Below are 15,922 nucleotides of genomic sequence, written 5' to 3' on the forward strand. Positions count from 1 at the left end.
GGGCTCGATCCCAGGACTCTGAGATCATGACCTGAGCCGAAGGCAGCGGCTTAACCCACTGAGCCACCCAGGTGCCCCCACAAATGCTATTTTTAAAGACACCCAGGCTTCTGGACTTGTTGCTAAGCCCTGTGAAAGGGTGCTGGGGGGCTGACCCAGCTCAGTGCCCAGCTTAATGACCCCGAGCTGAGCATCTGCTCCGTGAAAGTTAGGTCTGCACGTTTCCTTAAGTCAGTGGGAAGAAGGGTGGCTGGCTCTTCTCACTTGTCCCGCATACGATGAACCGGCAGCCACGCAAGTTCTCCTGTTTGCACATAGAACACGAGAGTCTGTATCTCATTTCTACAAGCGCAGGAAGTGGAAGAACCAAACCGCAACTCCCAAGCTATAGTAGAAACCAGATTTTAATAGAAGATTCAAGTCTAGCATTTGCTATTTACAACAAATAAATATTGCCCCTCCCCAACTGGTAAACTTTTTTTGTTTTGTTTTTGCCTTTTATACAAATATTCAACACCCCTCCCCATTCCCCCGATTCTCCTCTCCCACTAACTCCCGTCTCGTGTGGTCTCATGAAGCCCAGGGTGCAGCGGTGGGTGGCACTCACAGTGTCGTGAGAGTCCATGGCAATGGGCCTCGGCGGAGACCATCCCCGCATACCGGGTGAAGAGTGTGATCTGTGGAAAGGCTCCCCGCCCTCCTCTCCTGGGGGAGGGCTGGGCCGGGGGTGGGTGAGACTCCCTCGCTCTGTTGGCCCCGACGGTGGTATCTTTGGTGCAGCCTGGGAAAGGCTAGCCTGGTGGAAAGAGGGCCCAGGACCCGAGAAGGGCACGGGCCAGTGCCCATGGGCATGAGGAGAGAAGTGCAGTGGTCAGACCCAGTAGATGAGTGGGTGCCCTGGGGTGCCCCTGGGCACAGGTGGCAGTGACCCACACCTGAGCAGGTGCGGGGGAAGTGCACAGAGGGCGGAGCCCGGCGGCAGGCGGGGCGCCATGGCCGTCGGCAGTGCTCCTTGGCAAAAGTCAGCTAGTCTTCTGGTTCCAGAGAGCTGAAGGCACCTACGGCAGCGAGTGGTCCACGGGAGGCCAGGTCAGCCGAGCAAACAGCAGGCGTCAATCCCGGCAGCCGGGGAGGTTCAGGGTGAACCTGGAGTCTGGGGGTGGCCTGAGCTGGCAGGTCAGGCAGAAGGTGTCCGCCCGGCCTGGGCCACTGGAGTCTCTAGGTGCTTAGTCACCCAGCCGGCCAGCGCCCGACAGAGTGGTCCCGTGGCTGGCCAGTGCCAGGGACTACCTAGAAGATGCCCTTGGCAATCTTGAGTCCCTTCTGCTTCATGCGAGGCAGAGTCGAGCTGGTGCCGTGCCTGACCTTTGCCCCCTTTGTGAAGGTCCGTTTCTTGAGGACAAAGTCATAGTTGGCCGTTGAGTTCATGGCATAGAACACGTTGGCGTTGTCAGGGATCTTCAACTCTGGTGGGAGAAGGGCGGGGAGAGGGTCGCAGATGCTTACAAGGCCCAACAGAACAGCCACCACTTGAGGGCCCCCCAGGGCAGGCCTGAGCCAAAGAGCTGAGACGCCCCAACCCAACATCAGGAGACCGATGAGCCCTCGGAGTGACACCTGCCGAGGAGACCGACGGGCACTCGACGGGCACAAGCCAATGACTCATGTTTGAAAAGGGACTCTGACTCCACAAGTCCCCACCTCAGTCTGGAGTGGGCTGCCCCGCTGCCTTCGCTGACCATGATCTCGAGCCGGAAGATTTCTAGAATCCAGAACACCTCCCCTAAATCCTGCCCTACTCAGGACCAAGGTTGGGGGCCTAGCAAAGGGCAGGTCCTGCCCCAGGTCTTCTGTGCCAGGGTCCGGGAGAATCCACGCCCCCCGGCAGCTCCTCCCCTGCCGTCTGCCGTGGACAGGAGCCCGCGACCACTCAGCTTCTTGCCTCTGCCTCCCCTCCCTACCCTGTCCGGGGCCTCAGTCTTCCTGTCCTGTAAGATGGAGGCTGCACCTGCCTTGTTCTACCAAAATGGTGCGAGAAGGTGAGAGAGGGTTCCGGAACAACTTTTGAGGATGCTGGGGGTCACCATGAATCGTCTGGGCTAACAGCTGGCAGCTCACGGGAGAGAACAGAACCCCACGTCCTAGAGGTCTGCATGGATCAGCCTCTGGCTCGTTATCTCCCTTGTGGGGATGAGGAAACCGCAGGCGACATGAGGGCCATGCCCCAGCTCCCTGAGGCCCGCCGTCAGCCTCCTAGTCTGTGCTGGCCCTGGTTCTGCCACTTTCCCAGCTCTCACCCACTGAGCGGGGCCCCTCAGAACCTATGCTTAGTATCTGCTGTGGTCTGAATGTGTCCCCCCAAATCTGGGTGGGAATCCACACACCCAGACGATGGGGCCTTTAGGCCGTGATAAAGTTGTGGGAATGGAGCGTCAGGAATGGGACGGACACCTTATAAAAGGGGACCCTCGCCCCTTCTGCCATGTGAGGGCACCAGGAGAAGGTGGCCGTCTGCCCCGTGGACGAGGGCCCTCGCCAGAATCCCAGAACACTGTGTGCTGGGAGCCCCACGTCTCAGTCCATCCGCCGCCCTGGCCGCCCTGGCACGTCACAGCAGCCCCAGCGGACGCAGACAACGTCACGTGTGCGTGGATTTTAACATATTTGAGGTTCAGGTGCACGGGGGGCACGATTCCTTCTGAAGCATTTGTGCCCCATCTAAGCCAGTGCGCTCCGTGAGTGGCCCCTGGGCGCTGTTGCTGGGCTGCCTGGCCCCGGAGGAAGAGCCCTTTCCCTTCACCGCACGGTGCCGCTCGCTTGGAGCTCGGCCTCCCGCAGCCTGTCACACGTGCCAGGGGCCGGTGAAGGCTCCTGTGCGAGGCTGCCCAACCCCCAGTGTGGCTGCGCGGGGTTCTGGGAACGCGGGCCCTGGGCCTGGGGCTGGGGTGTGGGGCTGCGCCCATGGCCCACGCGGCCGGCCCCGGACTTACTCCGATCGTCGGAGATAACCTGCACTAGCTCGTAGTCGTCCGGCTCGTCCTCGTCCAGGTTGTGTTTGTCCATGGCCTTGCGGATGACGGCTGGAGCCTTATCTTGGCTGGTTACCTGGGTCGGGGAAGAGGCAGACTGTCAGGGTGCAGGGCCTGGAGAAGGCCCCTGCAGTGGGCAGCCCCGGGAACCCCTGAAGATGCCTCCCACTGCAGACAAAGGCTCAGCTTCAGGCTGGGTGCCAGGTCCACGGGGGCCCCTCCATCTCGTCCTGCCCCAGGAGGCCTCTGTGCAGGGATGGGGCGCTTTTCCCAATTGTTTCTGGCCCCCCCTTTCTCTTACAAGCCCACCACCTTCCTCCCATGCCACCTCGAAAACCTGCCGGCTCCCGGGGGCTGCTCCCCTTGAGCCTGTCCTTGCAGGACAAGGGAAATCAATGAACCCAGGGAAGAGACAGTGTCTAGGCCCAGCCCTGGAGGGAAGAGAGGAGCCCAGGGGCCACCTCTGTGCCAGGTCTGCGTTGGCTGGAGGCTCAGGGGTGGTCAGCGTGGGCTGACCCCTCCTGCCTTGACCCCAAGGCCACAGTGCTGATGGGCCTTCGACATGGAGTCCTACGGGTGACCGTTAATGACAGTCAAGCTCAGCACAGGACAGGTGTGTCACGGGGCACCTGACCCGGTGTGAGCAGATCGGGGGGTGGGGTCTTTGGGGAGTGCATGTGACTCCTCTGCAGCCTGAGCTCTGGAACATGAGTACCCCTGCCGCCCCCACTCCCCAGATACAGTGTCTGGAGACAAAGCCCCTTGGCTTGGTCTCAAGCCCTGAAGGACCTCCTTGGTCTAGCCACCTCCAGGGCCACCAGCCTGCCATGGTCCCTGCCTCCCCACTGACCTCCCTGCACCTCCTGGCCCCAGCCCACGCCCACAGAGAAGCCCCAAGTCCCCGCGGCCCGCCCTCCACTCCAACCACGGGCAGCTTCTGTCTCCCTCCAAGATCCAGACGCAAGCTCTGAGCCCTTGACCTCAGGCCTCCTGCGGCTCCTTCCAACCCCTGGGCCACCCCACTCCCCCTGAGGCGCCTGCTCCGTGAAGCTCTCCCGGGCACTCGCCCTCCAGGGAAGCTTCTCGACGGCCCCTCCCAGCCCTGCGGCAGCTCGGCCTGGGCTCTGCGGGCACCCACCAGGATGCTCTTGTACAAGTTGCCGTTGTCCACGTCCAGGCTGACGCGGATGATGCAGCAGTCGCCCACCTGCTGGTTGTAGAGCGGCAGCGAGGAGCTGCAGCCGCACACCCCGGACACGGAGCGCTTGTGGGTGCGTGTGGCGGCCACGGGCGTGGTGGAGGCCGAGGAGGAGGACGTGCTGCTGGAGGCCGAGCTGATGCCGGAGGTCTCCGGGGACGACTGGGAAGTCGACTCCCAGAACTGTGGGGACGGCACGATCAGCAGGGGCGCCCTGGCCAGTGCCCTGCACCGCGGGGACCCCAAGAGCTCTGTGTAGGAGCTGGGGCTTCCTGGCCACTTGTGGGGGGCCGAGGAGTGGGGACCTGGGTTCCGGGAGAGGGGGTGTGGCGGTCACCTTTTTTTCCTGACCGTCGGGGGACTCTGGGACAAAGCTCATGTTGATCTCCTCCACGTCGGAGCTGGACGAGCCGGCCGAGTGGACGCTGAGGGCGTCGGCAATGTCCCCGCTGCTGAGGTAGGGGCCACACCTGAGCTGGTCGCAGGACTTGGAGTGGGAGCTGCCGCTGGTACTGAGCTCCCCGCTGGGGGCCTGGCGGCTGTGTGGAAGGATCAGCTCATCTGGGGGGCCTCCCCCGGGGCCACACCCCACCCCTGCCCCCTCCACTCCACAGTGCAGCCTCTGTGCCAAGCGCTCGGTCAGTCACCAGGCCCATGTCTGTCCCTGCTCTGGGAGTGATGGATCAGGGTCACCCTACTACGCAGAAGCACGCTCAGCCTGAGGCTGCGCGGAGCTGGGAGGGAGCCCGTCCTGCCTGCCCCGGGCGCTCACTCGCTCCAGCGCTTGACGATGGCCGTGTTCTTCTTGGCCTTGAGGGTGTTGCTGGCCGACTCGGAGGGGGGCTCCAGCTCACACGACAGGTTGTAGCTACGGGACAGAGGCACAGCTGTGAGGCTACGGGGAGGCGCACCCAGGTCTCCCTCCCAGAACCTGCCTGGCAGGGGGGGGTCTAGACGCCCAGTCAGTCCAGCGCTGACCACGATCCCGCACCAGAGGCCGCCCAGTGCGCCCGATTCCTGCAAGACGCACCTTTCCGTCTCGCTGAGCCGCTCCATGGCCTGGAACCAGGCCCGGAAGTGCTCCTCGGGCACGATGCTGTAACTGTTACACGCCGACTGAAGCAGCTTGATCTGGGCGATCACTTCGAATTCCTGGGGCCAGAGGGCAGGGCAGGAGGGTGTTGGCATGGATGGGGCGCTGGGCATGGCTCCAGGGTGCCCCCCCCACTCCTGCCCAGGCCCACCCTGTTCTCAGAGCTGGGTCCAAACAGCCATCCCAGGAAGTCATCCCTGATTCCGGCCTCCCGCACCTGCCCTCCAGTGGGACAGGTCCCCTGGCCTCTGTGTATCGCACCCGCCCCAGGAATATGAGAAGAAGCGGGGTGCGGCCCGTGGGTCTCGATTCCACACCCCCGCTGACATGTAGGGGCTGCAGGGGCTCACCTTCCTCCTCTTCTCGAAGTTGATCAGTCTCCCCTGAAAAGCAAACAGCCAGCGACCCTCAGAAAGTGTCCCCTTGCCCAGGACTGCCCCTCAGCCCCTCTCAGGCTGCACTCGCGGCTGCACCACCAGGGGAAAGGTGGGTGCATGCACCCCGGCTCTGGGCAGGTCCTAGGATCTAGGGGTGGCTGGGTGGGGGTGGGGAACGGGCAGAGCCTTAAGGAACTTCTTGCTCAACCCTCTGAGGACAGGAGAGACTGAGGCCTGGGGCAAGACGGCCTAGCCTGGCCACCCCAGTGCCTGACCCTGGACGGCCAGCGCCTCTCCGTCCGTGGCCACTGCCTGAGGACAGACTGCGAGCTGCCAGGGCCAAAGCCTTCTGCAGCTCTAGGCTCCGCCAGCTGGGCACCTAGCCCTCCGCTCACGGGGGAGCTGGGCAAGGGGGTGGCCGGGGGCTCTCAGATGAGGTGTGCCCAGCACTGAGAGCTCAGGGCTCAGTGAGGGGCGCCTTCCTCCGGGGCTCCAGGACCCCCGCACCACTCCCACCCCGGCCGGGCCCGCAGGGCTCACTCACATACAGATAGTCCTTCATTGCGGTGTCCAGCATCACCAGGTCTGTGAGGAACGTGCCCAGGTAGGGAACAGTGCCCTGGATGACACCCTGCGGCTGGGAGGCAGGGCTGATGAGCCGGGACCAGGGCCCCCCTTGGCCGCAGCCTCCACCCCGGCCTCCCACTCGGAGTAGCCCAGGGACTTTCAGCTGTCTCCCCCAGACTCCTTCCTAGTAGCCACGGGCCCCCAGCTCCCCTAGTCACCTTCCAGGCCCAGCGTCTGGCAAGTCACCGAGGTTCTGGTGACCCTCGTCAACCCTAAACCTGTCCCAAGCCCGTCTCTCCCAGGCCCTTGCTCTGGTGGCTGTCAACAGTGCCGTCAAGACAGCAGCAGGTCAGGGCACGGCCCTCACAGGGCCCAGAGGGGGGTCTGGTCTAGCCGGTAGGTCACGCACGGCAACAGCAGGGTGGGGGGAGGTTGGTGGGGGGGAGGGCGGTGGGGGGAGGGCGGTGGGGGTGGCCCTTCCTCTCCTCGAGGGGAGGCCAGCTCCTGCTGCTCCCAGCCTCACTGTTCCCAGCCTCGCACACACTCACCATCTCCTTCGGCCGCTTCTGCGCTCTCTTGGGGTTCATCTCCAGGGTGGCAAACTTGGAGGTCCCCTCCTGCCAGGGTTGAGGACAGGGTCAGCGAGACCTTCCTCTCCTCCCCAGCTTCCCCTCCAATAGACCTGACCTTGGGCCTTGGTCACTGGTACAAATGTGGTGCCGGAACGTGGGACTGCAGCCCACCCTCCCTGAGCCTGTTTCCTTGTCTGGAAAGTGCGGATGAGCAAGACACCCGCCTCCTGGGGGGTCTCCCAGGACTGCATCCTACACCTGTTCCTGTCGGTCTTCTCCCTCGCCAGCCCCGGGATGAAGCCCTGCACAAAATTCATGCCCATTTCTTTTCTCCTTGTGCCTCACTACCTCCCCATGAGTCAAGAGACCAGAGGGACCCCAGGCTCATCACACCTCCATTTTCTTTTTTTTTTTTTTACACCTCCATTTTCTGAGAGCAGGGACTTGCCCGAGATCTCAGAGGGACTCGGAGGACAGTGGGCTCCTCCCTCCCAGCTGGAGACCTACTCCCGCTAACTGGTCTTCTGGCAAACTGGAGGCCCTGTGGGGAGAGCCTAGCAAGACTCCCTGGGATCTATCTGTGGTGTCCGGCCTGGGGCAAAGTCTGCAGCCCCCCACCGTACCCACAGCTGTGTCCTGGGTCTGCTCATTTGGACCCAAGGTGGGCAGCCCCTTTGCGATGTGGCCTCTGGCCTCCCCTGTGGCATCCTGGCCCTGGGCAGGCAGGGAGCCCTCCCCTGAGCTGTAGCAGACAGAAACCCCCCACCCCTGACCCCATCCAGCTACCTGCCTGGAGGAAGCAGGACACCTGCTAATCCTGCCAGCTCACCTATCACTTCTGGACTGTCCCCCGACTGCACCCCCACCATCCCATTACCAGGGTCTCCTGTTCCCCAAACTGCCCCCCACTGGCCAGGGACCAAAAAGATCCACTCCGCAGAGTCCAGACAAGATAGGACTGGAATCTCTCAAAGAACCGCTCACTGAGATCCTCCCTCCTCCGCCCAGGGTTCACCTTGATGAGCAGCTCTCTGCTCAGCGAGTAGTTGTTCTCATCGGAGAAGATTTCTGACAGCTTCTGGAAGATTCGGAAGCTTTCCCTGTGGGAAGGGAGGACAGGCTTGGGAACAGCACACAGGGGGTGCGTGCTAATCCATTTTATTTTAGAGCCCAAGGCCCTGAACTGCCTGGATGGGTGGTTTCCACACAGGGTCCCGCTCTGCCGGCCCCGGGGAGGAGAGCTGTGTGTGGGGCTCTGTTCCGACCCGTTTGGATTTCAGGAGGACAGAGTGGTGTGGCTGCTGAGTAAACCCAGGAAAATCTCCAGTGTGGCCCAATCTTGTAACTGACAGATAAGGAAACTGAGTCCCGAGGCAGAACTGCTTGCCTAAGGCCAATGGACACTCGGAGGCCCTGCCAGCTGACCCAGGATTCGCTGGCTCAGGATTTGCCGACCCCTGGCAGGTCCTGGGTCCCCCCTGGAGCTCCTGCTGAGAGAGGCACGCCCACCTGGAAACTTCTTCCCACGTCTTCTTCAGCCGGTGGATGGAGTTGCTCTGCAGGGCGGACAGGATGGCGTAGAGTGACGAGAAATTCTTGAGGACGCGGCACTCCTGGGGGAGGAAAAGTAGGGCTGAGACGTGGCTGTGGTCCCCGTGGCTGGGAGCTCCCAACCTGGGGCAGACGGATGCCGGCGGAGCCCGGGGAGGCAGTACTCCCAGGAGGGGGATCTCGGCACAGCCCACAGGAGGGAGTCCTGGGGCAGTGAGCACCCGGGTGGCGGGATACGCCGGTCAAGGCCGGCGCACTCCAGAGGAAGGAAGGGCCTGGACGCCACATCACCACCCTGAGGGCAGATCAAGTGAGACAGGGGCTCCCCAGGGCCCCTCGGAGGCGTACCCTGGCCACCTCGATCCAGTGCTCCACCACCCGGGCCCTGCCCCGGGCCGTCACACTCCGGTCCCCCAGGCAGGTGGTGATGACGCAGTTGGCCACGCTGTTGAACTGGGCGACGGTGGCACGGACGGAGGGAGCCAGGTGCTCCTTGCCCTTCTTGTCTCGCTGGGACCAGATGGAGCCCAGGCAGTGGTAGGGCACCACCTTCTTGAACAGCTCCTGGGGACCAGGGGGTGTGTCACGCAGCTCTGCCACACCCCGGCTCAGGATCCCCGCTCCCCTGGTCCCAGGCAGAGCCCCTGGTCAGAGCTGAGCTCGGGAGCAGACGATGTGGGGCAGGATGTGGCTGGAGCCTTGCAGGCCTGGGCGGGGGGGTGGTGTGTGTGTGTGTGTGTGTGTCTGGGCTTTGCTCTCTGCCTACCACAGGCGCCCAGCACGAGTGGCCCAGGATGACGCGCTGGAGGAAAGAGTCTAGCATTTTCAGCAGCCCGCCCTTACCGACTCCAAGCACCAGAAGGGGCCTCACAGCTGCACACAGCAGGGGGTACTTCCGGCTCCCCCATCATGCCTTGGGTCCGCCCCCCTGACCCCATCCAGGTGCACGCCCACTGTGGGTGCCATACCTTCGGGCTCTGGTTTCTGCCAGAAATTCTAGTACACAGCAGGTGCCTAGTAAGTGCCAAGGCAGGTGAGGCGTCCTGGCAGATCGGGGGGTTGACCCAGGGAGCAGGCAGCCCCTCAGGGAGCTCCGCTCCCCCACCAAATAGGCCAGGCCCCACCCAGCCTTCGACTGTTCCCCCTCATGTAATTCACAGTCCCCGCAGGCTGGGGTGGGAGGGTCCCGTCTCTATGTCCCCAGTCTGCGGATCTTACAGTGAGTCCTGCTGGAACTGGGAGCTAGAGGAGGACATCAGCTGGGGACCGGGGAATGGCAGGGCATGGACCCAAGGCCAGAGGAAGGGGTGCCCCTGCCCTGTCCCACCACGGAGAGGCACTCACTGCATCCATTAGGGTAAACTGCTCTGCCACCAGGTCAGGAGGGAAGGCCAAGAGGTGAGGCTTCTCATTCAGCCCATTTTCTGCAGCCACAACTGAAGGCCAGGGAGGCTCGGGCTCTGGAGCTGTCTCTGGCTCTAGAGTTTGAGACCGAGATGGCTTGGGTTCTGGAGCGGGAGCCGGAGCCGCGTCTGGTTCTGGAGTGGGAGCCAGAGCCGCGTCTGCTTCTAGAGTGGGAGCTGGAGCTGTGTCTGGTTCTAGAGCTGGAGCTGGAGCTGCATCTGGCTCTGGAGTGGGAGCCGGAGCCACATCTGGTTCTAGAGCAGGAGCCGGAGCTGCGTCTGGCTCTGGAGTTCGTGCTGGAGCTGCGTCTGGCTCTGGAGTAGGCAGAAGAGTTGGTGCTAAAGCTGGCTCTAGTTCTGGAGCTGTTTCTGGAACTGGTGCTGGAGCTGGAGCAGGGGACAGAGCTACAGGAGGAGAGAAGTTTCTATGTCCCTTTGCAGACACAGAGCTCAGCCCGGGGCCTCCCAGAGAAGCCACACCCAGGAAGGAAGCCTCAGCGGGACGGCTCCCCGAGTGCAGTACACCCGCTGGGTGCTCTGAGCCCAGTCCCTGCTCCTGGCCCCACACCAGCCTGTGGGGCTCGTCCCTGTGGGGCCCAGCACTGACCCATCCCCACGCACCCCCAGGCACCCAGCCCCGGCCTTCTCACCCTCGGGCTCGGCCTGCACGGGCTCTGCGCGCTCCAGCTGGGCCAGCAGAAGGTGGGCACGGCGCTCCAGGTCAGAGCCGGGCATGTTGAGCTGCACATAGGCCACCAGCTGCTTGAGGCAGGGAAAGTCTGGGGGCTGACAGAAGTCCTCCGAGTACTGGTCCAGCCAGGTGCCCAGAATGGAGGAGATGGCACTGGAGGTAGGCGGGCAGGCGGCAGCGTCAGTGGTCTGGCCCTTCCTTCCACACGGCCCCCTGGGGCACCCCCGGGGATGCTCCATCCAGAGGCCAGGCCCACCCAGCTCACCCCCACCGGCCATCCAGGCAGGGGCAGGTCTGGCCAGCAGGTGCGAGTCGGCAGTCTCCACAGGAGGGAGCCCTCCATCTCTGGTGTGAGCACCCCTGCCTTCCCCGGGGGGCCTGACCCACTCCTCTGTCTGGGGTCCCTCCTGCTACACCGTAAACCCCAGGAAGGTGGGGAGGGGGCGCAGCGTCTGCTCTGTCCCAGCCCTGGAGCACACGGTAGGCGCTGCGGCAGTCCGTGAGGGAGGAGGGAGCAGGCAGTGTCCCTCTGCCCAGCCCGCCTGGGCTCTCTTGGCCCTACGACCCCCAGCCCCTGCTCCGACGCCTGCCTGATCCTCTTCCAGGCATGTGGGGTCTCCTCTTCTCACCGACACTATTCTTGGGAACTGCAGGAGGGTGGCTGGCCTGGGGCACTGAGGCATGAGGCCCCCGTGTGAGCCGGTGGCCCTGGGATCTCAGCAGAGCAGACAGGGTTGGGGCGGGCAGTGGTGGGGACACACAGTCTCAGGGCCCAACCCTGGCCTCTAGCACCCAGCCTCTCCTCTGCCCCCCAGGCCCCGGGAGCCCAGCCACAATGGTCTGACTCCTGTCTTTCTGCAGGAGAGGCCCCCACACCGCAGCCTTCCAGCAGCAGTCGCAGACGTGGGGGCCAGGGCTCTGCCCCCACCAAAGCCCCAGATGTCCCCCACTTGGGAGACAGGGGTCCCTCCCATCAGACCCAAAGTCCACTCACTTTTTTAATTGGTCCTGGGGGCCGCCGTCCTCGTCAGAGTAAGGGAGGATACATCCGTATCTAGAGGAGGCCGTGAGGGCGTCACGTCTACCGTACCTGCTATGACGTCTAGGGTTACCGGCTGACCCCCCGACTATAGCGGAAGCCCAGGAGGGCAGGGAGGCCGGTCTGCCCCACTCGCGGAACTATGCAAAATGTCCGGCAGGGGCCTGGTGTCCAAGCGGGGAAGGGCTGCGGCCGAGATACCCTGCCTGGACTGGGGTGGGGAGCCCTGGGGAGGGACGGGGACAGGGAGCTGCGGGGCGGGTCAGGGTGCCGCTCACCGTTTGAACAGAAGGTCCAGGACCTGCTGGGTGGTGGTGAAGGCCCGGTAGGTGCATAGGAAGATGGTGACGTAGGAGAGGTCACTGCCCTGGAAGGCGGGCACCAGGTGTTCCACCAGCTTCTCCAGCGTGCCTGCCTTCACCGTCCGCACCTTGCAGGTCTCATACAGGCTCAGGGCGGACTCGTTTTCACACTGGGGTGGGGTGGGACAAAGGAGGGGTGTGGTCAGCGGCAGCGCCTGGGGCCGCCAGGAGGGTGGGGGGCCGGGCTCCGATGACGTCCCAAGGGCACAGGGATGTGAGGCAAGGGCACAGGGATGTGAGGCCGGAGAGAAGACATGCGTTGCCCCAAGCTGAGAAACAAGCTCAGCTTTAGAAGCGGAATCTGAGGGGCGCCCTGGGGGGCTCAGGTCACGATCCCAAGATCCTGGGATCGAGCTCCACATCGGGCTCCCGGAGCTCCCGGCTCGGTGGGAAGCCTGCTTCTCCCTCTCTCACTCTCTCTGTGAAATAAATAAATAAACCTTAAAACAAACAAACAAACAAACAAAGAGAATTTGATATGGGGACTAACAAAGCACGCAGACACAACCCTTCCGGGTCAGCCTGTTGGCTGGAGGAGGAAAAGCACGACCCCCATGAGCTCTGGCAAAACATGCCCATCCTTGAGATGAGAAGACAGAGGCTCCTTCTGGGGAGGGAAGATCCACGGGGTTCGGTGCAGCCCGGGCCCATGGCACTGAAGGGCTGAATCACCCTGACAACGGGCCTCCCTTCCGGAACGGTATGTGGCTGAGTCAGGCCCTCCGAGCCGGAGGGTCACGTGGCTGTGCTCGGGGGACCACCGAAAACCGTAGAGGAGCTCAAGCCTCCCTGCCTTTGGGGGAAACCGGCCCCTCCCGGTGGGGACACGGAAGGCGGGGCTGCCGACCACTGGGAGGACAGGGGCGGGAGTTAAAACCCAACGGACTGGGGTGCAAACACAAAATCACCTGGGGCCCAGTGTCAAAGGGAAGCCGTAAAAAGGTGTCTTTCATGCAGGTGTGAATGAACTTTTCTTTGTAGAGAGAGAGTGTCTGCACGTGCACAGGAGGGGCAGAGGGAGCGCGAGCGCACCTCAAGCAGGCTCAACGCACAAAGCGGGGCCGATGCCGCCGGGCTCGATCTCAGGACCCTGAGATCGTGACCTGAGCCGAAATCGAGAGTCGGACGCTCAGCGACTCAGCCTCCCGGGTGTCCCATGCAGAGTGACCCTGCTCCTGCCTAAGCCCAGAGCTGGGCAGAGGGGAGGGCGTGGAGGCCCAGGCTCCTTTGGGAGCGGGACTGTGGGTTCCTGGGGGTAGGAGCCCCATGGCCGCACTCACCCCAAGCCAGCGCTGGCCTTTGTTGGCCCCGGGCTGGGCCTGCACCTTCCGCAGGGAGATGGAGTAGATGACACCGTTGAGCAGCTCCTCACCGATCTCCTGCGTGCAGCTCTGGAGAGACGGGGTTGGGCTGTCAGGGGCTGCCCCCGTGAGCCTTCCAGTCCCCAAGGCACAGCATCCACACACCCCCCACCCCCGCCCTGCCCCAGCCTGGCCCCTGGCAGGGATGCAGTGGCCTGGCAGCTCCAGGGCTCAGGAGTCACCCTGGGGCAGGAGAACGCGGCCCCCAGCCCGCCCCTTCCCATCCCATCAGCCGCCAGCCCTCCAGGCCCTGGAAACCCCCAGCAACATGCTCATGGCCAGGGTCACCCCCTCTGCCCCCAAGAGGGGTACTGCCTTCCAGCCGTGTCACAGATGAGGACGTGGATGCTGGGAGAGGGGCAACGTGTCCAAAGACACATCACTGTGGGTGGATGACAGACCAGGACCCCCAAGGCCCTCGTCCCTGCTCCCCAGCTGACTCAGCAGGCACGGGCAGCTCCTCCTGGCCCAGCCCTGGAGTCAGCATCACGCGTCAGGGGCAGGCGTAGGGCATCCCCGATGGCCACATCCAAGGCCACTTCCTTCCCTTTCTGCTCATTCATGCCCTTGTGCCTTCTTGGGCAACAGAGGAGATCCTGGTTTCCCGTCCGGCATCATGTGCATGGGGACAGCGGGCAAACAGTGACGGTGCAGTGTCTGGGCAGATGACTGGGGTTTCACTGGACCCTAAACCACGGGACTTTGCCTGGGACAGGAAGTAAAGGCCCTTGTTTTAGGTGTCAGCGAACCCTCCCACTGCGCAGGCTGGCCTGGGGTCGTAATCTCCAAGCCCCATTGCCTGTCTGCCCCCCTCACGGCGGGGGGGTGCTGCAGTAGGGAGGGTGGCCTCTGAGAGTTGAGGGAGGAGCTGGGACGTGCCAGCTGGCACAGGGCCCTCGATCGCACAATCCATACCAGCAGCTGGGACCGCGCATCACTGCTCTAACCCAAGGTGGGTGTGCAGCTCATGGGAGGCGCGGGCGAAGGTGCTGACTCAGCCCACCCACAGCCTGCCCTGAAGCCTGCCGCCTTGGCAGGGCCCCTGCTGCACCTCCAGGGTCGGCGACGGGGTACTGGGGCCTCTCGCCTCCTGCCGCCCCTGTGGGCCGCAGGAGGCCAGCCGCCCTCGGGAAGGCCACTTCCTCTGACCTGTGGCCGCCCTCCCACGCTGGGCACTGGACCAACGGGGAAGCTGCTGCCATCACATGCTCTCTGGAGAGAGAGCCAGCCTGTCTGTGGAGAGTTAGCAGGGGACTGGCAGAGGTCTCCCGAGTGCCACCTTCCACACCCCCACCCCTCCGATGACCTAGCCCCTCCACTGGACAGGGGAGACGCCTCCTGAGCAGAAAAGCTGAGACAGATGCTCACGTTCCACCCCCCGTCTGGAAGAGCCCTCAGAGGACACAGGCTGCAGAGACCAGCTGTTCCCCTGTTGGACGGGGGGCCACCACCCTGGCATGTCCTCAGGGGTCTGAGCCTACTTCCTGAGGAGGCCGAGCCCGGGCTGGAAGGGCCTGGCCTTCTCCACGGTTATTTTAGCCACGTGTGGCCCAGCTGGGAGGAACACCCGGCTTATGGGCAGTGAGCTGGGAGGCCCCGTGCAGGACCGGTGGGCCCGCCAGAGGGCCCTGCACCTGAACTCCACAGGGTACCCGGCTCCCAGTGGGGCTCCATCAAGGCTTCTGGGTGCCGCGGGCAGGCAGTGGCCATCCCCGGCAAGTCCAGAGAGCAGCACCCCCCAACCCCCGCAGTGAGCCCTGGGCGCGCCCGGCAGCAGCTGGCCTGCGCAGTCCGTGGTCCCCAAGCCCCTCCCCTGCCCCCACCCCCAGGGGCCCCCTTCTGCTGACTGGTGGGGAGGGCGGGGCGGGATGCCGGGAGTCACACTGGCTGAGACGCGGGAGTCATCGCCCTGTCACACAGATGGGGGGCTGCTCTGGCTCCTTCGGGCAGCCGCAGCCACGCAGGAAGAAAGCAGACCCCCAGAGCCGGGTGCAGGAGCCCGTGACCACCTCCCACAAGGCGGCAGAGGGGCAGGCTCTGAAGCAAAAGGCCCGGGGGGCCGGGCCAGGAAGTGGCAGAGCAGGGCATTTGTTTCCTCCTCCTCCCCGCTTCCAGGGACAGAGAGGGAAAGCAGCTAACGCCAGGCATCTGTCCCCCCCAGGGCCCCCTGCAGCAAGATGGGCAGAGCCCTGTGCCTGTAGGCGATCCTGGGCCACCCTGCAGGCAGAGGGCAGCGCACGCAGGCCCACGTAGGGGGTGCTCTGACAGGGTGGGGGTGGGGGGGCTCCTGGGGAAGGATGGGTGCAGCTGACCGGACAGATGGTCTCAGGGAGGCCTCTTCAGGGCAGGAGGGTGCTCAGCTGACTTCTAGGGGAACAGAACGCCACAGGGATGGCTGTGTCCTTCGGGAGCCAATGTCCCCAGGGCCCTGGGATCCAGCTGGCAGCTGGGCCTTGCACACGCTGCCTGGCCTTCCACAGTTTGGGTCAAGGGGAGCGTGGGTGGGGCAGTGCCCCCAGACCCTGGTAAGCAGACGCCAGCAGAATAGGCACCCAAGTGACCCACACCCCACTGTCCCTCTGAGTGCAGCCCAGAGCCCCAGGGACAAGAAGGAGAAACTACTTGGGTGTCACCCGATCAGCCTTCTCAGGGTGACAGGCCAGCAGCATGCCTGTCCCC

General features: G+C 63.9%; 1 protein-coding gene across 9 annotated transcripts in view; it reads right to left on the reverse strand.

Moving 5' to 3' along the window:
* Positions 1 to 386: 386 nt before the first annotated feature.
* Positions 387 to 15,922, reverse strand: part of RALGDS (ral guanine nucleotide dissociation stimulator) — a 43,341-nt gene continuing 27,805 nt past the window's right edge. For 4 of the 9 annotated variants that reach the window (XM_047699167.1, XM_047699166.1, XM_047699168.1 and 1 more), the window contains exons 2-18: positions 13,163 to 13,273; positions 11,799 to 11,992; positions 11,476 to 11,574; positions 10,441 to 10,634; positions 9,732 to 10,195; positions 8,736 to 8,951; positions 8,346 to 8,449; positions 7,852 to 7,936; positions 6,813 to 6,881; positions 6,242 to 6,334; positions 5,671 to 5,703; positions 5,258 to 5,379; positions 5,000 to 5,095; positions 4,565 to 4,766; positions 4,168 to 4,410; positions 2,991 to 3,105; positions 387 to 1,466 (exon numbers count right to left, since the gene is read on the reverse strand). In XM_047699167.1, coding sequence (XP_047555123.1) covers positions 1,291 to 1,466; positions 2,991 to 3,105; positions 4,168 to 4,410; positions 4,565 to 4,766; positions 5,000 to 5,095; positions 5,258 to 5,379; positions 5,671 to 5,703; positions 6,242 to 6,334; positions 6,813 to 6,881; positions 7,852 to 7,936; positions 8,346 to 8,449; positions 8,736 to 8,951; positions 9,732 to 10,195; positions 10,441 to 10,634; positions 11,476 to 11,574; positions 11,799 to 11,992; positions 13,163 to 13,273 — 2,616 coding nt within the window. In that variant the 3' untranslated portion in view covers positions 387 to 1,290. The remainder of the gene's footprint in view (positions 1,467 to 2,990; positions 3,106 to 4,167; positions 4,411 to 4,564; positions 4,767 to 4,999; positions 5,096 to 5,257; positions 5,380 to 5,670; positions 5,704 to 6,241; positions 6,335 to 6,812; positions 6,882 to 7,851; positions 7,937 to 8,345; positions 8,450 to 8,735; positions 8,952 to 9,731; positions 10,196 to 10,440; positions 10,635 to 11,475; positions 11,575 to 11,798; positions 11,993 to 13,162; positions 13,274 to 15,922) is intronic. The other 5 variants (XM_047699165.1, XM_047699164.1, XM_047699161.1 and 2 more) reach the window with 5 other exon arrangements.

Source organism: Lutra lutra, chromosome 13 (assembly GCF_902655055.1).
Source record: "Lutra lutra chromosome 13, mLutLut1.2, whole genome shotgun sequence".
NCBI classification, from domain to species: Eukaryota; Metazoa; Chordata; class Mammalia; order Carnivora; family Mustelidae; genus Lutra; species Lutra lutra.